Here is a 22,915-nt window from a genome sequence, read left to right as displayed (position 1 = left end):
GTCTAAATTTGAGTGAATTTGGGCTCAAGCGATGTTGAATTTGGCTGCGCCTTGTTGTTTTGATAGCTAATATTTAAAATAAAAGTCCAGATCAGTTTACTGGAAATAAAAATCACATACACAAGTCCTGCTTCAGATCTAAGCAGCCAGGCCAGTCAGTGAACAAATGTGATCAGAAATAAACATGCAGTCAAGATTATTACAAATTATATTGAACGCTATGCAATTAAATAAAAGAACTGCGGTTTTAGCCGTTGCATAGTAAATGCAATGAAATGCAGTATTTGTACAGTGAAAAAACCCCACAATTAACATGCTGTTTTCCCTCGACTCAATAAATCAAAGTTTGAAATAAACAGGACTTTTTTTTTCATTGGTAAACAAATTAAGGAACGGTTACATCCACAACAAACACGTCTTTTGGAAACTTCTAAATTATAACTTGTGCTTTGGCAACCTTGGTTATTTATTTTAGAGCAGGTTTGTTTGATTTGGTTGGTAATGCAGAGCGCTTTCCACAAATATCCCACTCTACAAAACGACAGCCAGACTTTTTAAAAATACATCTCACAACCTGCAATTTGACATGGGCTCAACTAAGAAAACTTTGCTCTGCAGAATTTTTTCGGTGAGTTTTTCCATCAGTCGACTGAGAATCAATAAAGTGTGCCAATGAAAATAGTTAACTAACTTCTTAAAATTATACTTAATCCTTCAAACTTTAAAATCACTGTTATCAGTGGCAAGAGCAAGTTCGTAAAACATTTGAAAATACTAATTGCTATATCTGCTTCCATCTAATTGGCAAGAGATTTGGGCTAACAACCAATCCCTACAACAAACAAAGCTGAAAAGCAATGAGGAGCTCAATTCTGATACCACCATTTTCTGCTTTCTCACATCCGAGGTTTGAAAATGACTCATACAAACAAATGGGATCACACACCACTTATATTGGCAATATTAATGCAAATAGAACAGCACACATGATCAGAGCTACTTTCCAGTTTCCTGATCTCTGCTCAAGTACCATTTCAGTGCATTTAAATTTAAGCTTTTATAATGGGGCAAATTTTCCACTGAGATCTGCTCGTGAACATAGCCACAGCTAAACGATTCCCAAGCGATGATGACTGCAGCATAACCTTCTGCTCATCAGGCAGCTGACCACAGGTCACAGCTGGAGAGAGGCGGGTGGGGAGGTCACTGCTGAATCTGTGCCAGGTCCATCTGGAGCAAGTACAGCAGATTCATTCAACTCAAGGGGAGAAATTGGCCACCATGTGAAAGGCGAGTTAAGAGGTTTGTGAACGAATGAATGTCTGAGTGCATTCAGTCTTTTAATTTTTTAATTGATAATTTTGACCATCTGTGAGCCTAGAGGTGGTGCCTTATTGAAAATGACAGAAACCCTTTCCAATTTAATAAGAGTTGGGACATGTTGGCCTTCACTGGTCATGGCATTGAGTATATATGCAAGGAAGTCATGCTGTAGCTATATTAATCTTTGGTTAGGCCACACTTGGAGTATTGTGTGCAATACTGGTTGGCCCATCACAGGAAGGATGTGGAGGCTTTGGAAAGAGATCAGAAGAGGTTTACCACGATGCTGCCTGGATTAGGGGACACGTGCTATAAGGAGAGGTTGGATAAACTTGGGTTGTTTTCTCTGGAGTGTCAACATCTGAGGGGAGATCTAAAAGAGGTTTATCAAAGAGGCATAGATAGGATAGACATTCAGAAACTTTTTGCCAGGGTATAATACATGTATACAAGGTCAGAGGGGGAAATCTCAAAGGAGATTTATGAGGCATGATTTTTTACTTTTTCCTCAGAGAGTGGTAGATGCCTGGAACATGCTGCCAAGGGTCATAGTGGAAGCAGATATGAGAGAAGTGTTTTAGAGGTTTTTAGATAGATGCATGAAAATGCAGGGAATGGAGGGATATACTTCATGTACAGGAAGAAGAAACTTATTTTACTTTGGCATTGTATCCAGCACACACATCATGGGCTCAAGGGCCTTTGCCTGCGCTGTACTGTTGTATATTCTATGAATATAGCAGAGTTCAGAACAGTAGAGCCATGACCTGCAGACCTAAGGCTAACATACGTGCTTAAGTTGAGTAGCCCATTTGGCAAATGGCACAGACACTATCTTGTGTCCTGGCCCATGTCATTTCTTCTCAGTGGAAGATCATTACTGGTAGCACAATAGAACAAACAAGATGGTCCGGAGTAGACACACTCCAAGATCTCAAGGCAGAGCATGGCCTGCCCGGACTGTTTCAATGGTTAGAGGGCAGATAGATGCCATCATAGCTGAAATGGAATGTTGCTGGTCTAGTCCCAGGGTCTAAACAGCTTCAGAAACATTCTGAGGTATGTAGAGGTGGGTAAATAAACATAGGCAGAGGCAGTGGTTCACATCTGTATCAATGACTTCCACCACTAAATTTGAGAGAATCACAGATGAGATTATAAAGCATAATCACATTGGAAGGTGCTACTTCCCAATGCAAGACATCAAAACTAATTACGTAATAAAAGTCTTATAGGAGAGATCACACAATTTTGCTCACCTAGGCAATGATAAGGGAATGGAGCTACCTATCTGAAAATGTGGAAAATGCAAAAAAAAATCTCAAAGAAATTAAGAAGCGCTCGAATGTATGCTTAAAAGGGCCAGGACCTGCCAGGTTATAATCTAGAGTAGGAAGATGGAAATAAATTAGGTATCTTATTATCCAAACATAGGAGCAGAATTAAGCAATTCCGTCAGTCAAGCCTGTTTCATCTTGGCAGATTTATCATTCATCTCAACCCCATTCTCCTGCGTTCTCTGAGTAACCTTTGATGCCCTTACCAATCAAGAACCTATCAACCTCCGTTTTAAAGTACACAATGACTTGGCCTCCACAATGTCTGTGGCAATAAATTCCACAAATCCACCACCCTCTGACTAAAGAAATTCCTCCTCATCTCTGTTCTGAAGGGACGTCCCTCTATACTGAGGCTGTGCCCTCTGATTGTAGACTCCTCCAGTAGAGGAAACATCCTCTTCACATCCACTCATCGAGGCCTTTAGATATTCTACAAGTTTAATGAGATTCCATCCCCCACCCCCCCACCATTTCTCTAAATTCCAGAGTTATCAAACATTCATCATACACGTTCACTCTCAGGGTCATTCTCATGAATCTCCTCTAGACATCCTTTGTCAGCGCATCCTTTCTTAGATAAGAGGTCCAAAAGGGTGTATGGATGAATTAAAAATTAGGGAGGCTTTAAGGATGCACAAGAAAGAAATTCTCAGGTAGAAAATATAGGAAATAAAATAGTCTTCTTTATAAGTAGATATAAAAATGCACAATCACAACCTGGTCCCAACATATTGATGTAGTCATAAAGAAGGTAAGACAGCGGCTATACTTTATTAGGAGTTTGAAGCGATTTGGCATGTCAACAAATACACTCAAAAACTTATATAGTGGAGAGCATTCTGACAGGTTGTATCACTGTCTGGTATGGAGGGGCTACTGCACAGGACCAAAAGAAGCTGCAGAAGGTTGTAAATCTGGTCAGCTCCATCTTGGGCATTAGCTTACAAAACACCCAGGACATCTTTAGGGAGTGGTGTCTCAGAAAGGCAGCATCCATTATTAAGAACCTCCAGCACCCAGGGCATGCCCTTTTCTCACTGTTACCATCAGGTAGGAGGTACAGAAGCCTGAAGGCACACACTCAGCGATTCAGGAACAGCTTCTTCCCCTCTGCCATCCCATTCCTAAATGGACATTGAAGCTTTGGACACTACCTCAGTTATTTTTAATGTACAGTATTTCTGTTTTTGCACATTTAAAAAAAATCTAATCAATATATGTTATTGATTTACTTGTTCATTTATTATTATGTTTTATTTATTTTTTTTTCCCCTCTCTCTCTGCTAGATTATGTATTGCATTGAACTGCTGCTGCTAAGTTAACAAATTTCACGTCACATGCCGGTGATAATAAACCTGATTCTGATTCTGATCTCTGCTGCCTCAAAACGGTAGGTACTTGGGTTTGATCCTGAGCTCAGGTGTTGTCTGTGTAGAGTTTGTACATTCTCTCCATGAACGTTTGAATTTCCTCCAGCATCCCAAAGGTGTACTGGTAGACTAATAGGCAACTATAAATTGCCCCTACTGGAGGACAATGACAAAGCAAAGCAAAGCAAAAGAATAGTTGGTGAGCATGTGGTGAGAGATGATGAGTTGCAAGGAGTACAGGTAAATAAGGAGTGGGGCAATGAAACCAATGGCACTACTGCCCTGGAAACAGGCATAGATCTGATGAGCCAAATGGCATTCTACTGTGTTGTTATAAGACAAAGAAAAGATTGGGTCATTTGGAGTGAAAAAAAGGTCCCAAGTGTGTTATAAATAAAGAATTTGCTTCTGTCCTTAGAGAAGAGTAGAATCATACAAGCATTGATATTGAGGAGGAAGAATGTGAAGTACTGACAGTCATAGACCTTGAGGTAGAGGTCACATTAAGGGGTATAAAATTGAACAAGGTTCCCAGATGCTTTGTTGCCTCCTGGATGCCAGGGTTAGGGTAATCTCAGATCAAGTCCATAATATTCTTAAAGAGGGAGGGTGAGCAGCCAGAGATCGTGATCCATGTTAGTACCAATGAAATGGGTAGGAAGGGTAACGAGGTCCAACAGAGTAAGTTCAGAGCGTTAGGTGCTAAGTTAAAGGACAAGACCTCCAGGGGTGACTGCTACATGCATCAGATGCTAGTGAGGACAGAAATAGGAAGATCTTACAGCCTAACACATGGCTGAGGTGATCGTGCAGGAGGGAATGCTTCAGTATTTGGATCACTGGGCTCTCTTCCAGGGGAGGTGGCTCCTGGGGTCCTGTACAGAAGGGGCTGTTTGCACCTAAACTGAATGGGAACTCATATCCTTGTGAGAGGTTTGATAGTGCTGCATGGGGGGGGGGGGGGAGGGGGAGGTGGAGGAGGTGGTTTCAACTAGTGCTGCAGGGGAAGGGTATCTGAGCGCCAGACACAATAGTGGAATGGCTGTGGGGGAAAATGTTGTCAAGCCTACTAACAAGATCAGAATTGCAAGATTAATCACGGTGGGACTAGCTTTCTAAGCTGCATATATCTCAAGGCAAAGAGCACTGTAGGAAAGGCAGATGAGCTTAGGGCATGGATCAGCACACATAATTATGACACTGTAGCCATTAATGAGACTTGGTTGCAGGAGGGGCTGGACTGGCTGCTCAATGTGTCAGGGTTACTTTGTTTTGGGTGTGATAGAGCGGGAGGGATTAAAGAGGGAAGCTGATGTTACTTGTCAGGAAAAATGTCATGGCAGTGCTCTGTCATGACAGACTGGAGAGCTTATCTAGTGAGGCTGCAGTATATGGGTGGAACTGAGGAATAAGAGACGGATGACCACAATAATGGGATTATATTATAGACTACCCAACAGTCCATGGAATTTAGAGGAGCAAATTTGTAGAGAGATCACAGACTGTTGCAAGAAACATAGGGGTTGTGATGGTAGGTGACATTAACTTTCCATAAATTGACTGGGACTCCAATTATTTTAAAGGGCTGAGTTCAGGAAAGTTTCCTTAATCAGTATATAGAAATCCCAACTAGAGAAAGTGAGATACTACATCTCCTGTTAGGGAAATGAGACAGGGCAGGAGACAGAGGTTTATGTAGGGGAACACTATGCATCTAGTGATCATAGAGGGGCGAGGGACGACACTACCCAGCATCTTGTTAGGAAGTGCACAATCGCTGGAAGAAAAGATTGAAGACCTAAAGGCAAGATTGCTGTATCGTAGTGAAATGAGGAATTGCTGCGTTCTCTGTTTCACGGAGACATGGCACACCCAGGACGCAACAAATACATTAGTAAAACCCGAGGGCTTCTCAATACATTGGATGGACTGGACTGCTGATTTGTTGATGATAAAAGGTGGCGCACTGTGCTTTATACTAAACTCACTGTGGTGCTCAGATGCAGCAGTCTTATCACACTCTTGCTCCCCTGACTCTGGACGTTTAATAATCGAGTGCCAATCATTCTACATACAAAGAGAATTCTGTTCCATGATCCTGGCCACAGTTTACATACTGCCAAAGGCGAAGGTTAAGCAGACACTCAATATATTGAGAGCTGCTGTCAGCAAACAAAGAACAGCCTACCTCGAAGTCTTTCAAATCATTTTTTGGGACCAATCCGGTTTGTTTGAAGAAATCTCTGCCCAATTATCATCACCATACTAATTGCAGCCCCAGGAGTCCCAATGCACTCAAACGCAGCTATACTACGATTAGGAATGCATACTGTTCCATGCCTAGACTGCATTCTGGGAAATCTTTTCATGTGGCTGTCATCCTTCTACCTGCATGCAGGTAGGGGCTCCAGAGAAGAGGACAACAAAAATGTGGCTAGGAGTTGCTTCGAGTCAGTGGACTGGGCCATGTTCAAGGACTCATCAGAGAATCTGAATGAATACACCACGGTTGTCAGGGACTTCATTAAAACATTCTTAGACGAATGCGTCCCCACCATCTGAGTCTTCCTCAACCAAAAGCGCTGGATGAACAATTGGATCCACATCCAGCTGAGGGCCAGATCAGTGCCATTCAGATCTAGCTACCACGTTAAATAAAGGAGGTCCAAGTACCATATCAGGAAAGACATCTCATGTGCCAAGTGTCAATTCCAGACCAAGCAAATCACTGAAGGATGCTCAAAAGCTGAGGCAGGACTTGAATGCTATCACCTTTACAAAGTGAAACCAAGCGACAACAAGGCTTTACTCCAAGATGAGCTCAATGCATTTTATGATTGCTTTGACCATCAAAACATGGAGGAAATTTCAAGAATTCCCAAAGCCACCAATGACCCTGTGATTTCAGTTTCTGAGGTTGGCATGAGAGCATCCTCTATGACAGTGAACCCAGAGAAATCATCTGGCCCAGACGGGGCACCCCTCCGAGTACGAAATACCTGTGCCGATCAAGTGGCTGGAGTATTCACTGATATCTCTAACTTCTCCCTTTGGCTGTCTGAGGTACCTACCTATTTCAAGCATGCTTTAATTATACCAGTGCCTAAGAAGACCATGGTAACCTGTCTCATTGACAATCATCCAGTAGCACTTGGGTACATCCACTGTGATGAAATGCTTTGAGAGGTTGATAACAAAATATAGCAATTCCTGCCAGCAGAGTAACTTGGATCTGCTCACAATTGCCTACCGATACAAAAGGTCAGATGCCACTTAATTGGCTCTTCACTCAACTTTGGAATATCTGAACAGCGAAGATGCATGCATCAGCATACCTACATTAACAACATCTTGCCATTCAATACTATAATTCCCTCAAGACTAATCAATAAGCTTCTAGACCTTTGGCCTCAATACTTCCCTGCGCAACTGGATCCTTGATTCTCTCACTTGCAGTTCCCAGTGAATTTGAATTGGCAACAATATCTTTTCCACAATCTCCATCAGCACAGGTGCACCACAAGGCTGTGTAGTTAGTCCCCTGCTCTACTCACTTTATACTTAAAACTTTAAGGCTACACACCTCCAATGCCATAATTACATTTGCGGATGACACCATTGTCGTTGGCCAAATCAAAGGTGGTGACAAATCAGCATATTGGAGAGAGATTGAAAATATTGCTGATTGGTGCCACCACAATCTCTCACTCAATGTCGAGGAGATGATTACTGATTTCAGAAAGAGGAAAATGGATGCCCGTGATCAGAGATGGAGAAGGTCAGCCACGTTAAATTCCTCAGTGTTACCATTTCTGTCCTGGGTCCAGCGTGCAAGTGCCATTACAAAGATATAGAAGGTTATCTAAAACTCTGACAAACATCTATAGATGTGTGGTGGAGAGTATATTGAATGGTTGCAACATGGCCTTGTATGAAAACACCAATGTCCTTTAATTGAAAATCCTACAAAAATTAGTGGATATGACCCAGTAAAACACAGTTAAAGCCCCCTCCCCACCATTGAGCACACAGACACAAAGCACTGTTGCAGGAAAGCAGCATCCATCATTAAGAACTCCCACCATCTAGGTCATGTTCTCTTCTTGCTGCTGACATCAAGAAGGTGATACAGGAGCATCAGGAGCCACACCACCAGGTTCAGGAACAGTTATTAGCCCTCAACATCAAGTTCTTCAACTGGAGAGGATAACTTCTTCACTCAACTTCAATGAACTGTTCCCGCAACCTATGAGACTCACTTTCAAGGACTTTGTCCCCATGTTCTCAATATTTATTGCTTGTTTATTTATTTATTTATTATTAATATTTCTTTTTTCCGTTTTTCTACTTGCACAGTTTTGTTGTCTTTTGCGCATTAATTGTTTATCCTGTTTGGAACAGATTTTCATCGAGTTTCTTGTACTTACTGTGAATGCCTGCAAGGAAATGAATCTCAGGGTTGCATATGTAGATACTTGAATAAAAAAATTTACTATTTTTTAATTGAGATACAGCACGGCGCATGTCCTTCCATCCCTTCGAGACACACCACCCAGCAATCCCCCAACTTAATACTAGCCTAATCATGAGACAATTTAAAATGACAAATTAATCTCCCAACCAGTACATCTTTGAAGTATGGTTGGAAACCAGAGCACCTGGAGGAAACCCAAGGGGTCATGGGGAGAAAATAAAAACTCCTTAGAGGCAGTGGTGGAAATTGAACGCAAATCGCCTACGCTGTAAAATGGTGTAAGACTGTAAGATATAGGAGAAGAATTAGGCCATTCAGCCCATCAAGTCTGCTCCACTATTCCATCATGGCTGATCCTGGATCTCATTCAACCCCATACACCTGCCTTCATGCCATATCCTTTGATGCCGTGATCAATCAGGAACTGATCAATTTCCGCCTTAAACATATGCATGGACGTGGCCTCCACCGCAGTCTGTGGCAGACCATTCCACTGATTTACTACTCTCTGGCTAAAAAAAATTCCTCCTTACCTCTGTTCTAAAGGGTTGTCCGTCTTTTTTGAGGATGTGCCCTCTAGTTCGGAATACGCCACCACAGGAAACATCCTCTCCACATACACCCTATCTAGTCCTTTCAACATTCGGTAGGTTTCAATGAGATTCCCCTGTATTCTTCTAAATTCCAGTGAGTATAGGCCCAAAGCTGCAAAACGCATATGTTAACCACTTCATTCCCGGTATTAGCCTCGTGAACCTCCTCTGGACTCTCTCCAATGATAACACTTGCTTTCTGAGATATGAGGTCCAAAACTGGTGACAATACTCTGACTGTGGCCTGCCTAGTGTCTTATAAAGCTTCAGCATTATCTACTTGCTTTTATATTCTATTCCCCTTGAAATAAATGCCAACATTGCATTTGCCTCCTTTACCTCAGACTCAACCTGTAAATTAACATTCTGGGAGTCATGCACGAGGACTCCTAAGTCCTTCTGCACAGCTGATGTTTGAACCTTCTCCCCATTTAGATAATGATCTGCACTATTGTTCCTTTTACCAAAATGCATTATCGCACATTTCCCAAGACTGTATTCCATCTGCCACCCATTCTTCCCATTTGTCTGTCCTGCTGTAATCGCATTGCTTCCCCAGCATTACTTACTCCTCCAGCTATCTTTGTATCATCCACAGACTTTGCCATCAATTCCATTATCTAAATCACTGACATTGTGAAAAGTAGCATTCCCAGTACTGACCCCTGAGGAATACCACTAGTCACTGGCAAACAACCAGAAAAAGCCCCTTATATTCCCACTTGCTGCCTCCTGCCTATCAGCCATTCCGCTGTCCATGCCAGTATCTTTCCTGAAACATCACAGGATTTTATCTTGTTAAGCAGCCTCATGTGGCACCTTATCAAATGCCTTCTGAAAATCCAAATAAATGACATCCACTGCCTCTCCTTTGTCCACCCTGTTGTGCTAAACACTATGCTACCATGCTGTCCACTTTGAACTTTGAAGTGCGGTAAGACCAATGCCTTATAAAGCCTCAGCATTACATCCTCACTTTTATATTCTAGTCCTTTTGAAATGAATGTCAACATTGCATTTGCATTCCTTACTATCGACTCAACCTGCAACTTAAACTTTAGGGAATCCTGCACAACAACTCTCAAGTCCCTTTGTACCTGTATTTGAATTTTCTCTCCATTTAGAAAGTGGCTTATGCCTTTATTCCTTCCACCAAAGTGCATGACCTTACACTTTCCAACACTATATTCCATCTGCCACTTCTTTGCTTAATTGCCAGTCTGTCTAAGTCCTTCTGCAGACTCTCTGCTTCCTCAACACTACCTGCCCCTCCAGCTATCTTCCTATCATTTGCAAACTTGGCCACAAAGCCATAAATTCTGTCATCCAAATCATTGACGTATAATGGAAAAAGAAGCTGTATCAACATCGATCCCTGTGCAACACCACTATTTATCATCAGCTATCCAGAAAAGGTATCCTGATGAAGGTTCTCAGCCTGACACATAGACTGTTTACTCTTTTCCATGGACGTTGCCCGGCCTGCTGAGTTCCTCCAGCGTTTGTGTGGGTTGCTCCTTTATTTCCACTCCTTGTCTCCTGCAACCAATCTGCTATCCATGCTAGTATCTTTCCTGTAATACCATGGGCTCTTACCTTGTTAAGCAGGCTCAAGTGCAGCACCTTGTCAAAGGCCTTCTGAAAATCCAAGAAAACAACATCCGACTCTTCTTTCTCTGTTGTTTCCTCAAAGAACTCCAACAGATTCATCAGGCAAGATTTTCCCTTGAGGAAACCATGCTGACATTGACCTACCTCCTCCGAGTACCCTGAAACATTATACTTATTGATGGATTCCAGCATCTTCCCAACCGCTGAAGTGTAACCAGGCTATAATTTCCTTTATTTTGCCTCGCTCTCTCCTCAAACCTGGTATGGTCCAAGACTGGAAGAAGCTGCAGAAGATCGTGAACATAGCCCAGTGCATCACACAAACCAATCTTCCATCCTTGGACTCACTTTACACTGCACGCTGTCGGAGCAGTGCTGCCAGGGTAATCAAGGACACCACCCACCCAGCCAACACACTTTTTGTCCCTCTTCCCTCCGGGAGAAGGTTCAGGAGCTTGAAGATTCATATGGCCAGATTTGGGAACAGCTTCTTTCCAACTGTGATAAGACTGCTGAACAGATCCTGACCCGGATCTGGGCCGTACCTTCCAAATATCCGGACCTGACTTGCACTACCTTACTTTCCCTTTTCTATTTTCTAATTATGATTTATAATTTAAATTTTTATTATATTTACTTCAATTTGTACTCCAGGGAGCACAAAGCACAGAATCAAATATCACTGTGATGATTGTACGCTCTAGTATCAGTAAAGCAAGTAAGTAAAGAGTGGAGTGACATTTGCAATTTTCCAGTCCTCTGGAACTACTCCATAATCTTGTGAATCTTGAAAGATCATTAATAATGCTTCAACAATCTCGTCAGCTAACTCTATCAAAACCCTGGGATGTAGTACATTTAGTCCAGTTGACTTATCTACTCTATGACCTTTTAGCTTCCCAAGCATCTGCTCCTTAAAAATAGCAACTACACTCACTTCTTCCTCTTGGCACTCTTAATGCCTGGCATCCTCACTCCTCTAACTGTGCAATAAAACAAAACATAAACTATCTACTTCTCCTCTCCTTGTAGAAGTCTCTGTGAGAGAAAGCCTGAGTTTCCAACTCTAACCCTGGTCCACTCACACTATAGCTGCTCCCACAATGGCCCTTGTTTCACAAAACAAGGCAGAATACCAAAATGTAGACAGGATTATAGCAACCTTGATCTGCATGTTCACAGATCCCTGAAGATAACAGCACAGGGAGTAAGGTGGTATAGAAGAGCTTTGCCTTTATTGGGCACATATAAGAACAATAAGATCAAGGCGATTGTGTTAGATCTTCAACTTTTCTGCACACTTGACCAACTACTTCTGTCAATATCAACCAATTTTGTATCCCAATCAGAGCCCAATAACATTAACCCATCATGTCCATGCCCACCAATGCACACCCATCCATTTTCATCCAATCTTCCATCACTTGGACTATTGCCTTCTTCGTAATAAGTGATACTCTTGCTCCTCTAGACACTTCTCAAATTTTGTCAGTGTCTCTGCTTCTGCCCTTCCGCAGTACAGTCCAAGTACTCATAGCCCTGAGTGAAAAAAAAGGTCTCCACAGATCCCCTCTAAATCTCTTAGCCCTCACACCTCCTACACTTAGTTAAATATTAATAGCATGTGAGCCGGCACTGAGCCCCCGACAGCTCCTCTACAAAATTACAACTAAACCTGCTATTATACAACCGGTTCACGGCACTACTCCAATCTTAGGCGCAACTTGGTTTCCAGGACATTCATTTTTTCCAATCAGTCTACCATATGGGACTTCAGATATCAATGGACTGCATCAAATAAGTGCTATAGTCTTATTAGTATGCTCTTAAAATTATCTTCCTTGAATCAATGAGTATAATCAAGTTGAAATGAACAGATATTTATTCTACTGGAGAATCAAGGGTTATAGGATACAGACAGAAAAGTGCAGCCTGGGCCAAGGTTGGATCAACTATGCTCTTGCTAAATGGTGGAGCAGGCTCAGAGCCACATGGCATATTCTTGCTCCCATTTCTTATGTAGTATGTCATCTTTCAAAAATTTCAATCAAGTTAGGCTATCACAACCTTCCCTTAACAAGTTCACACCGACTGCCCTGGTTTAATGTGTTTTTCTTAATACATTTTTTGCACCTAACATTTTATTTTTTCAATGCATAACTACCATCTCAGTTGTAATCCAAGTGTGCCTTACTTAACTTGATAAAATAGGGTTCCATTGGAAAAGTCCAATACCTTGTGCCAACCAGCCCTTTGTCAAGGAACTAAACATGTTATTTTCACATGTAGTATTTTAATTTTGGAATGATCACATGGCTTACACGTAAAACAAAAATGCTCCACAATAATTTACATCACATCATAATCTGAATGGTCCTTATAAAAGCCAGACTCAACTTTGCACACAACTTACTCTCTTATTGTAGGATGCCACCTTGTTCAACAGTAAGCCAATTTCACCGTACCATTATGTTGGGTAAGCCTCCCCTCACAAGCATTTAAACAAAAAACATAAGACTGCAAAAGCCTTCACGTTTTAGATTAAGCATTTTTATGCTTTTTACACTGTCATACATCACATTAGGCATGGAAAAAATTCAATTATCAAACTTGCAATTAATATTAGAAGGTGAAGACTTACTGCCCACACAGGAGATGTAAAGCCAAGGATCGCTGCTTGCAATCCATCTGCCACATAGGGAATGACATTTTCACCCAGTTTGGTATCTCTGAATAGTGCCCTCAAGATATTCAGGGCATGTACCTGACAGAAACAAAAATAACTGTTAAGAAATTATGTATGAGCAATGCGAATGATGAACGCCTTCTGGATCATAAATGCGTTTCCCCCTCCGCCAATTATAAGATGCAAAACAGAAGAATTTTTAAGTTACACCACAAGAAATATAACATCAATTCATCCCAGTACTGTACATATCTAGCCAAAACCACTCTCCAGAATATCAGTACAAAATGTCCAGGAAACAGAAAATAGGAGCATGTGTATAACACTAGGCCGTTCAGCTCCACCATTCAACTACGTTGAATTGAATTGATTGAGTCAACGAAGATTTATGTTTTCTCTCATGTCACCTGGTCCCTTTACCCTTTAGCATTAAAGAAGTCAATATATTTAAGGACTTGGTAGGACGTGAGAGTGGGTAGTGGGGGATGGGGCAGGAGAGCAAGGAGCGGGGTTGGGGGGAGAGAGAGAGAGAGGAGAGAGAGAGAGAAAGGGGTAAAGAGAGAGGAGAGAAAGGGAGGGTGAGGGTGGGAGGGAGTGGCGGGGCAGAGTGGGGTTAGCAGGGGTAAAGGGAGAGGTAGACAGTGAGGGAGAGGGAGAGGGGAGAGGGGAGAGGGGTTGGCGGGGGCTGAAGGAGAGGGAGTGGAGAGGGAGGGGGAGGGGGAGAGGGAGAGAGAAACGGGTAAAGAGAGAGGAGAGAAAGGGAGGGTGAGGGTGGGAGGGTGTGGTGGGGCACAGTGGAGTTGGCGGGGGGTTAAGGGAGAGGGGATGGGAGAGAGGGGTTGGCAGGGGCTGAAGGAGAGTGTGTAGAGAGGGAGAGAGAGGGAGAGGGTGTGGGAGAGAAAGGGAGAGAGAGGGTGAGAGAGGGGGTGGGAGAGGGTGAGAGAGAAGGGGCGGGGAGGGGAGAGGGCAGAGGGGGAGAGAGAGGGAGAGAGAGGGGCAGAGAGGGAGAGGGTGGAGAGGGGGAGAGAGGGGGAGGGAGACGGTGTGGGAGAGGGAGAGGGTGTGGGAGAGGGCTTGTTGCTGATCTTGAGTGGGTGGAAACTCAAATTAAAGCAACACTGCACTGTAACATTGAAACAGTGAGCTGTTGGTCCCGTCACTGTGACAGGATACCTCTCTCTCCCTCATTAGTGAGGGAGAGTCTGTGGGATGTCGAACTATTGGGATGAACAGTGGTTTTTGATGGACTCTATATCATGGGGGTTTTGCTATCGCTTGCCTGGTTGGGGGGCGGGGGCTGATGCTTTTGCTGAGGCAGTGAGGCGGAGGGTTGATGCTTTGCTGCTGCTGTCTGGGGAGGGGGCTTTGGGGTTCTAATGTTTTTCTGTCATTCATTCTTAGGGCTTTTCTTCTGTGGATGTCTGTGAAGAGCAAGGATTCCAGGCTGTATATTCTCTGACATTAAATGGAACTATTGAACCCCATTTCATTCTCCTCACATTCCCATCAACTGTCCTCAGCTTCTCCCACTCACCCACCATCAAGAGGCAAGTTACAGCAGCTAACTAACCCACACGTCTTTAGGATGTCAATGAAACCCAGAGGAACCATCGCAACACAACACAAACTCCGTGCACACAGCATTGGTGGTCAGGAATGAACACAAATCATGAAAGTTGAGCCACTCAGCTGTTTCTTTATATGGGTTGAGAACACTTGGTGAGCCCCGTCAATCTCATGATTGCAAATTGTCCACTACCACCTAAAGCCAGAAGTTGCAGTATCGCAAAGACTTCCACCTTTAGTCGTTACTATGGAAAAGGACTATATGCTACGGACAGAGTCAGCACATCAGTTTATAATGCACCAGATGCTGACGCTGACCCACACAGTTCCATGGAAAAGAGGTTATAAGTTTGATGCATTTGCACTACACTGATAATATATAATTATCCTTTGGAACTGTCAATGTGTTAACTATGAGTCATAGCAATAATCTTTAGTCACGACACCAGAATTTTCACTGCAGTTTGTTTTTGCATTTGGGACAATAAAATATGTAATATTAAAAACAGAGAAAGAGAGACAGAGAAGACACAAACAGGAAGTGTGTAAGGCTGTAATTTAATCTCCTGGCTCAACTGACATCCAGAAACCACTTGAACTTCACTTCAATGGCTCACTATGCCATCCATTTCTCTGGAGTAAATTACAGCCTTGTTAACCATTCACTCATACTCATCAAATATTCTATGTTTAGCTTATTATCCTTCAGTTTATTCAGAGAGTGCTATGTCAACGGGCAGCTGTGCTTGGTTTCTCAACCTCTGTGTTAGAACGGTCTTGGACACTAAACCAATAATCAGAGGAAGTTTACCATCTAAAAAATCCCCACTCTACAATTTCTCACCCACAATCAGATCTACAGTGTCGCTTTTTTAACCTTCTGAAAAGTCAGTTGCAAAGCCATAAATTTGGCTCTACCCTCCCCCTCCCAAATACTACCACTTTTCCCAAGTAAATTAATTCTGAGCTATTGTGTTTAATCGGCTTTTATGACATAATTGAGTAAAATAACTGTCAGGATTTATTGAACTTCATAATGGAAAGGTGCACAACAGCTTAACCACTCCAATAATAACTTTCAATTAATGTGTGCAATCAATTCAGCTCCCCTGTACAGCAAAACACCCCTATAGCTCCCAAAAATGCTTCATTGCCTCACATTGTTCATCTAAAAACAAAAGTGAAAAAGGCACATGTATAACTACATTATGATGTTCCATTATTTTTAATATCCCGAACAGCATCGAAGAGTCTCAGAGTCGCACAGCACAGGGTCAACAAAAATATTGATTTTTTAAAGTTTATATTTTAACACAATTCACTGAAATAAAGCAAAAGTAGTTTTGAGAGGCCAGTATACCTTGTGATTAAATTTATACTTATTTTATGTTCAATCTTGTTTCAGATTCAAATTAATTTATTTATCACATGTACATTGAAATATACAGTGAAATGTGTCATTTGTGTTCACAACCAACACAAACTACGGATGTGCTGGGGGCAACCTGCAAGAGTTGTCACACATTTCAGCACCCACGTATACACACACACACCCCTCCAACTCAGGACAGAGCACCTCTGGGCCTCCAACCTCCAGTGTCTGGCTCAGACTCACAGACATCGGGCCACCAACTTCCGGATACGTTTGTTTCTTTTCAATACTGTAACATACTGCATTCTTTAAAACGCAGATAATGTTCAGTTAACAACAACCCTGGAACTTCAGTGAAAATCCAATATCACGAATGGACATTATTATCCACAATCCTTGGATAATTCAGTAACAATTCTGAAGCAAAATTATAAATTTCAAATAACTAATCTCTCCTACTTAAACCATGTCCATAACCCTCCTCTTCCTTACATTCATGTGTCTATGCAAACCTCACTTAAAAGTCTTGAATGTCGTTGCCTCTACCACCATACTCGGCAGCACACACCAGGCATCCACGACTCTGAGTAAAAAACTTATCCTCACACTCCCTTTGAACCTACCGCCTCTCATCTTCAAAGCATACCCTCTGATATTAGTCATTTCACCCCAGAGAAACAGATGTTCTCTGTCCACTCTATCTATGTCTCTCATACTCTTGGAAACCTCTATCAGATCTCCCGTCAGACTCCAACGCTCCAGAGAAAACAACCCAAGTTTATCAAGCCTCTTGTAATAGCACATGCCCTCTGAACCAGGCAGCATCTGAGTAACCCTCTTCTGCACCCTCTCCAAAGTCTCAACATCCTTCCAAAAGTGTGGTGACCAGAACTGTATGCATTACTCCAGATGTGGCCTAACCACAGTTATATCAAGTTGCAACATAACCTCTTTAATTTTGAACTCAATGCCTCACTAATAAAAACAAACATTCCATAAGCCTTCTTAACCATCTTATCAACCTGTGTAGCCACTTTCAAGCAGCTATGAACTTCGATCCCAAGATCACTCTGCTCAGCAACACTAAGCATCTTACCCTGAACAGTCCAAGCACTGCCTCACTGGAGGAACTCAGCAGGCCAGGCAGCATTTGCAAATGCTGGACGTCCAAGCAACTCACACAAAATGCTGGAGGAACTCAGCACGCCATGCTGTTTTGTTTGGATTTCCAGCATCTGCAGATGCTGCCTGGCCTGCCGAGTTGCTCCAGCATTTTGTGTGTGTTGCTTAGATTTCCAGCATCTGCAGATTTTTTTTCTTGTTAGAGTACAGTTCCCTTACATTTGCCCTACCAAGGTGAAACATCTCACATTGATCTGGATTAAACTCCATCTGCCATTTCTCAGCCCATATCTGCAACTGATCTATAGTGTGCTGAATTCTTTGTTAGTCTTCCACACTATCCACAGCTCTACCAATCTTGGTACCATCTGCAAATTTACTATCCCATCCAGCTACATTTTCATCCAGTTCATTCATATACATCACAAACAGCAGAGGTCCCCACCCAGATCCCTGCGGAACAGCACGAATTACAGACCTCCAACTTGAATAAGACCCTTCAACCACTAATCACTGTCTTCTATGCGCAGGCCAGTTCTGAATCCAAACAGCCAATATGCCGTGGACCCCATGCATCTAATCTTCTGGATGAGCCTCCCATGAGAGACGTTATCAAATGCCCTACTTACTAAAATACATGTATACTACATTCACTGCCTTACTCTCATCAAACTCTCTCATCACCTTGTCAAGAAACTCAATCAAGTTAGTAAGGTACGACCTGCCACATACAATGCTATGCTGGTTCTCCCTAATTAGGCCTTGGGCTTCCAAATGTTCACATATCCTATCCATAAGACCATAAGATATAGGAGCAGAAGTAGGCCATTTGGCCCATCAAGTCTGCTCCACCATTCAATCATGGGCTGATCCAATTCTTCTAGTCATCCTACCCTCCTGCCTTCTCCCCATACCCTTTGATGCCCTGGCTATTCAAGAATCTATCTATCTCTGCCTTAAATGCACCCATGACTTGGCCTCCACAGCTGCTCGTGGCAACAAATTCCACAGATTTACCACCCTCTGACTGAAGTAACTTCTCTGCATCTCTGTTCTAAATGGACGTCTTTCAATCCTGAAGTCATGCCCTCTTGTCCTAGTCTCCCCTATCATGGGAAATAACTTTGCCATATCTAATTTGTTCAGGCCTTTTAACATTCGGAATGTTTCTATGAGATCCCCCCTTATTCTCCTGAACTCCAGGGAATACAGTCCAAGAGCTGCCAGACATTCCTCATATGGTAACCCTTTCATTCCTGGAATCTTCTCGTGAATCTTCTCTGAACCCTCCCAATGTCAGTATATCCTTTCTAAAATAAGGAGCCCAAAACTGCACACAATACTCCAAGTGTGGTCCCATGAGTGTCTTATAGAGCCTCAACATCGCATTCTTGCTCTTACATTCTATACCTCTAGAAATGAATGCCAACATTGCATTTGCCTTCTTCACAACCGACTCAACCTGGAGGTTAACCTTAAGGGTTTCTTGCACAAGGACCCCCAAGTCCCTTTGCATCTCTGCATTTTGAATTCTCTCCCCATCTAAATAATAGTCTGCCCGTTTATTTCTTCTGCCGAAGTGCATGACCATACACTTTCCAACATTGTATTTCATTTGCCATGCCTTTGCCCATTCCCTTAAACTATCTAAGTCTCTCTGCAAGCTCTCTGTTTCCTCAACACTACCCGCTCCTCCACCTATCTTTGTATCATCGGCAAATTCAGCCACAAATCCATTAATACCATAGTCCAAATCATTGACATACAACGTAAAAAGCAGTGGTCCCAACACCGACCTCTGTGGAACTCCACTGGTAATCGGCAGCCAGCTAGAATAGGATTCCTTTATTCCCACTCTGTTTTCTGCCAATCAGCCAATGTTCCACCCATGCTAGTAACTCCCCTGTAATTCCATGGGCTCTTACTTGCTAAGCAGCCTCATGTGCAGCACCTTGTCAAAGGCCTTATGAAAATCCAAGTATACTACATCTACCGCATCTCCTTTGTCAACCCTGCTTGTAATTTCCTCAAAGAATTGCAGTAGGTTAGTCAGGCTGGATGTTCTTTTCAGGAAACCATGCTGGCTTTGGTCTATCTTGTCATGTGCCTCCAGGTACTCCGTAATCTCATCCCTAACAATCGATTCCAACAGCTTCCCAATCACTGATGTCAGGGTAACAAGTCTATAATTATCTTTCTACCGCCTCCCACCCGTCTTAAATAGCGGAGTAACATTTTCTAAGAATTTTTTCCAGCAACTTCTCTACAACTGCAGTGACACTTGTCGGTCTACAGTTCCCAGAATTTTCTATTGTGTCCTTCTTATATATAGGTACAACATTAGCTACTCACCTGTGGCTAAAGAGGATATGAAGAAACTGGTCAAGGGCCCAGCGATCTCACCTTTCTTTCTTCAATAACCTGGGGCAAATCTCATCGTGCCCTGGGGATTTATCCACCTTAATACTCATTAGGAGGCCCAACACTTCTTCCTCCTTGACCTCTAAATGTCCTAACATATCAATACAGTTAGCACTAATCTCCTGGTCCTCCATATCCTTTCTCTTGGTAAATACTGAAACAAAGTATTCAGTAAGTACTGGATTCACATTCTCCACTTCGAAGCAGATGTTCCCCTTTTTATCCATGAGTGGTCCCGTCCTCATACTCTTGATCTATGTAAAGAAGGCCTTGGGGATTCACAATTCATAATTATAATTATGCACAGACGCTTTGGTCTCAAAAAGCTGCTTAAATCAGCATGGTTTTCACTGGGCTGAGAACATAAAACAATACAGCACAGGAAAAGGCTTCTGTCACCACACCTGCATGAATCACATAAGCACTATTTTCAAGATGCACTCCAGTTAATTGCCAAGGCCACACTGACAGAGTTCCCAAATGTATGAACTTTAACCCAAACATGTCACCATCTGCAATCTCCCCTCAAGCTCATATCATGTCATTGTTTCTTCACCCACAAATGCATAAAGCTTGAAGTTTTCTACCCAACACCACTGTGGGATACCTTTAACAGATGGAGTGTTGTACTCTTGGAAGACAACACACAATTGCCTTTTCAATGGTAAGTCGGAATAAGCAATAAATGCCGAATACCTAAAATGAATTTCCAGTAAATTAATATTGAAACAAGACTTGAGATTTTTTTTTAAAAAATCACAAACTTTCCCTGCAATTTATTCCCTTTCTTTTTCCAAAGGCATCAACCCACACTGCGACAAGGCTTCACAAGTACTAATTATCAGTCTTGTCAAGCTCAGTGGTAGATGGGCCAAGTTATGACTTCACCCAGCATCTGCTCATGAACTTTCCAGCCCGACTAACTGGATGGCAAGTTGAAATGAAACAACATATCTGTCTTTATTCCCTTCTACATGGGCCAGCATTATCAGCCGTTTCAGTGGTCTAGCTGAGATAGAGAAAAACTTAGTGCCTAGCTTGGCGTGGCATTAAACAAAGAAATTATCAAGGAAAAGAAAATAAAACTGCAGATATTGAAAATCTGAAACAACAACAAAAAATGTCGTAAGTACTTTATTAGCAACTGTTCAGGCTAATGGCAATCTAATGTTTTGGATCCTGATAAAGTCAACATCTGGAGGAGTGGCTCAATTCTTTCTTTTACAAATTCCAATAAACTGAACGTGTATTTTCAGTATTATGATTGTGTTTTTATTTCTGACCTCAGACCAGTGGGTACGACATTAAGCAACTTAACAAAACATTACATGAAGATTCGATTTTCTGTTTCTTTTAATGACATCATAAATATGTAAAAAAAACCTAATCTCTAATTTTACCAAAACTAGGGACTTTGACTCAGACAAAAGTGAAATGAAACATTTTGGAAAGTTACACCAGGCAGGACTTCCCCAGTATTGCTAGGATCTTAGAAAGAGCAACCCAAGGGTACAGGTACATAGTTCCCTTTAATGACACAGGAAGGCCGGATGGTGACGAAGGTATTTGGCATGGTTGCCTTCGTCACACAGGCCACTGAATTCAAGCGTTAGGACATCAGGTTATTACTGTAAAGGACATTGGTGAGGCTGTACCTGGAATATTGTTCAAAGTTCTTGTCACCATACTACAGGAAAGATGTGATTAACCTAGAGAGGGTATGGAAAAGATTCGTGAAGATTTTGCTGGGACCAGACAGCTTGAATTAGAAGGAAAGACTGAATTGGCTGGTACAATTTTCCCTGGTGTGGAACATTCTGAGTGATGATCCTGAAGAATTTATAAAATCATGAGGAACGTGTAAAAGACAGATGATTAGTCTCTGTTCAAGTTACGAGAGTCTATAGCTAAAGGACATATGATTAATGTGGAGGGGCTGATTAAAGGGGAGCTAGAAACATAGAAAGAGAAAACCTACAGCACAATATAGGCCCTTTGGCCCACAAAGCTGTGCTGAACATGTCCTTAACTGAGAAATGTCCTAGGGTTATCCATAGCTCTCTATTTTTCTGAGCTCCATGTACCTGTCCAAGAGTCTCTTAAAAGACCCTATCAAATCCGCTTCCACCACCGTTGCCGGCAGCCCGTTCCACGCACTTACCACTCTCTGCGTAAAAAACTTAACCCTGATATCTCCTCTGTACCTACTCCCCAGCACCTTAAAACTGTGCCCTCTTGTGCAAGCCATTTCAGCCCTGGGAAAAAGCCTCTGACTATCCACACGATCAATGCCTCTCAACATCTTATACACCTCTATCAGGTCACCTCTCATCCTCCGAGTTGAGAGCAAATTTTTCATACCGAGAGCGGTAGGCATGTACAAAGTCACCACAGGAAATTATAGATACAGATACAATCTTAACATTTGAATGACATTTGATAGGATCATGGAGAGAAAACATGTAAAGGGATACAGGCCAAATGTTCAGGAGAGCATCTGGAGATCATAAGCAATTTGGCTCAAACAACCTGATTCCAAATTGTATAATTCTATGATGTTACAGTGGTGCTAGAAAATTTGTGAACCCTGTAGAATTTTCTCTATTTCTGCATTAGCATGACCTAAAATGTGATCAGATCTTCACGCCAGTCCTAAAACTAGATAAAGAGAATCCAATTAAACAAATAACACAAAAAATGTGATACTTCTTCACTTACTTACTGAGAAAATGATTGAGAAACTGTGTGAACAGCATTTGGGGATTAAAGATGATGAGGTGAAAATTGAGTTCCCAATTCTGATTATCCAACAATTTAGATTGAAGAGCATACAGGTGAATAAAGGTCAAATATATTGGGGCAACAGCCAGCCCCTGTGAAACTGTAATTCCCTGAGACAGCTCTTCCAAGACAAAAGTAAAAGACCTTTTCCTCTTATGGGCTGAAAGAGCAGAGGGACGTTTAGATTTTACGACGTACATCACAGGATATGAGTGGGAATTATTACTTTTCCCATATGTTGCTTCTACTGGACTA

The 22,915-nt window shown here is 42.2% G+C and overlaps 1 protein-coding gene and 1 long non-coding RNA gene across 4 annotated transcripts in view; one reads left to right on the top strand and one right to left on the bottom strand.

Annotated features, from left to right (window-relative positions):
• The window catches only part of LOC140730381 (tRNA (32-2'-O)-methyltransferase regulator THADA-like), a 403,880-nt gene that overhangs the window by 287,558 nt on the left and 93,407 nt on the right, over positions 1-22,915 (bottom strand). For both annotated transcript variants that reach the window (XM_073050701.1, XM_073050702.1), the window contains exon 24: positions 13,354-13,476. In XM_073050701.1, the coding sequence (XP_072906802.1) occupies positions 13,354-13,476 (123 nt within the window). The remainder of the gene's footprint in view (positions 1-13,353; positions 13,477-22,915) is intronic.
• Positions 1,033-21,106, top strand: LOC140730384 (uncharacterized). Of its 2 annotated transcripts, none has more exons than XR_012099579.1 (5): positions 1,033-1,302; positions 3,951-4,054; positions 14,800-14,945; positions 20,452-20,543; positions 20,679-21,106. It is a non-coding gene; the product is annotated as an uncharacterized lncRNA (long non-coding RNA). The 2 variants fall into 2 exon arrangements; XR_012099578.1 differs by having other exon boundaries at positions 14,800-15,305.

Source organism: Hemitrygon akajei, chromosome 7 (genome assembly GCF_048418815.1).
Source record: "Hemitrygon akajei chromosome 7, sHemAka1.3, whole genome shotgun sequence".
Taxonomy (NCBI): domain Eukaryota; kingdom Metazoa; phylum Chordata; class Chondrichthyes; order Myliobatiformes; family Dasyatidae; genus Hemitrygon; species Hemitrygon akajei.
The sequence above is the reverse complement of the archived record's forward strand: the minus strand, read 5'-3'. Positions and strand labels throughout refer to the sequence as shown.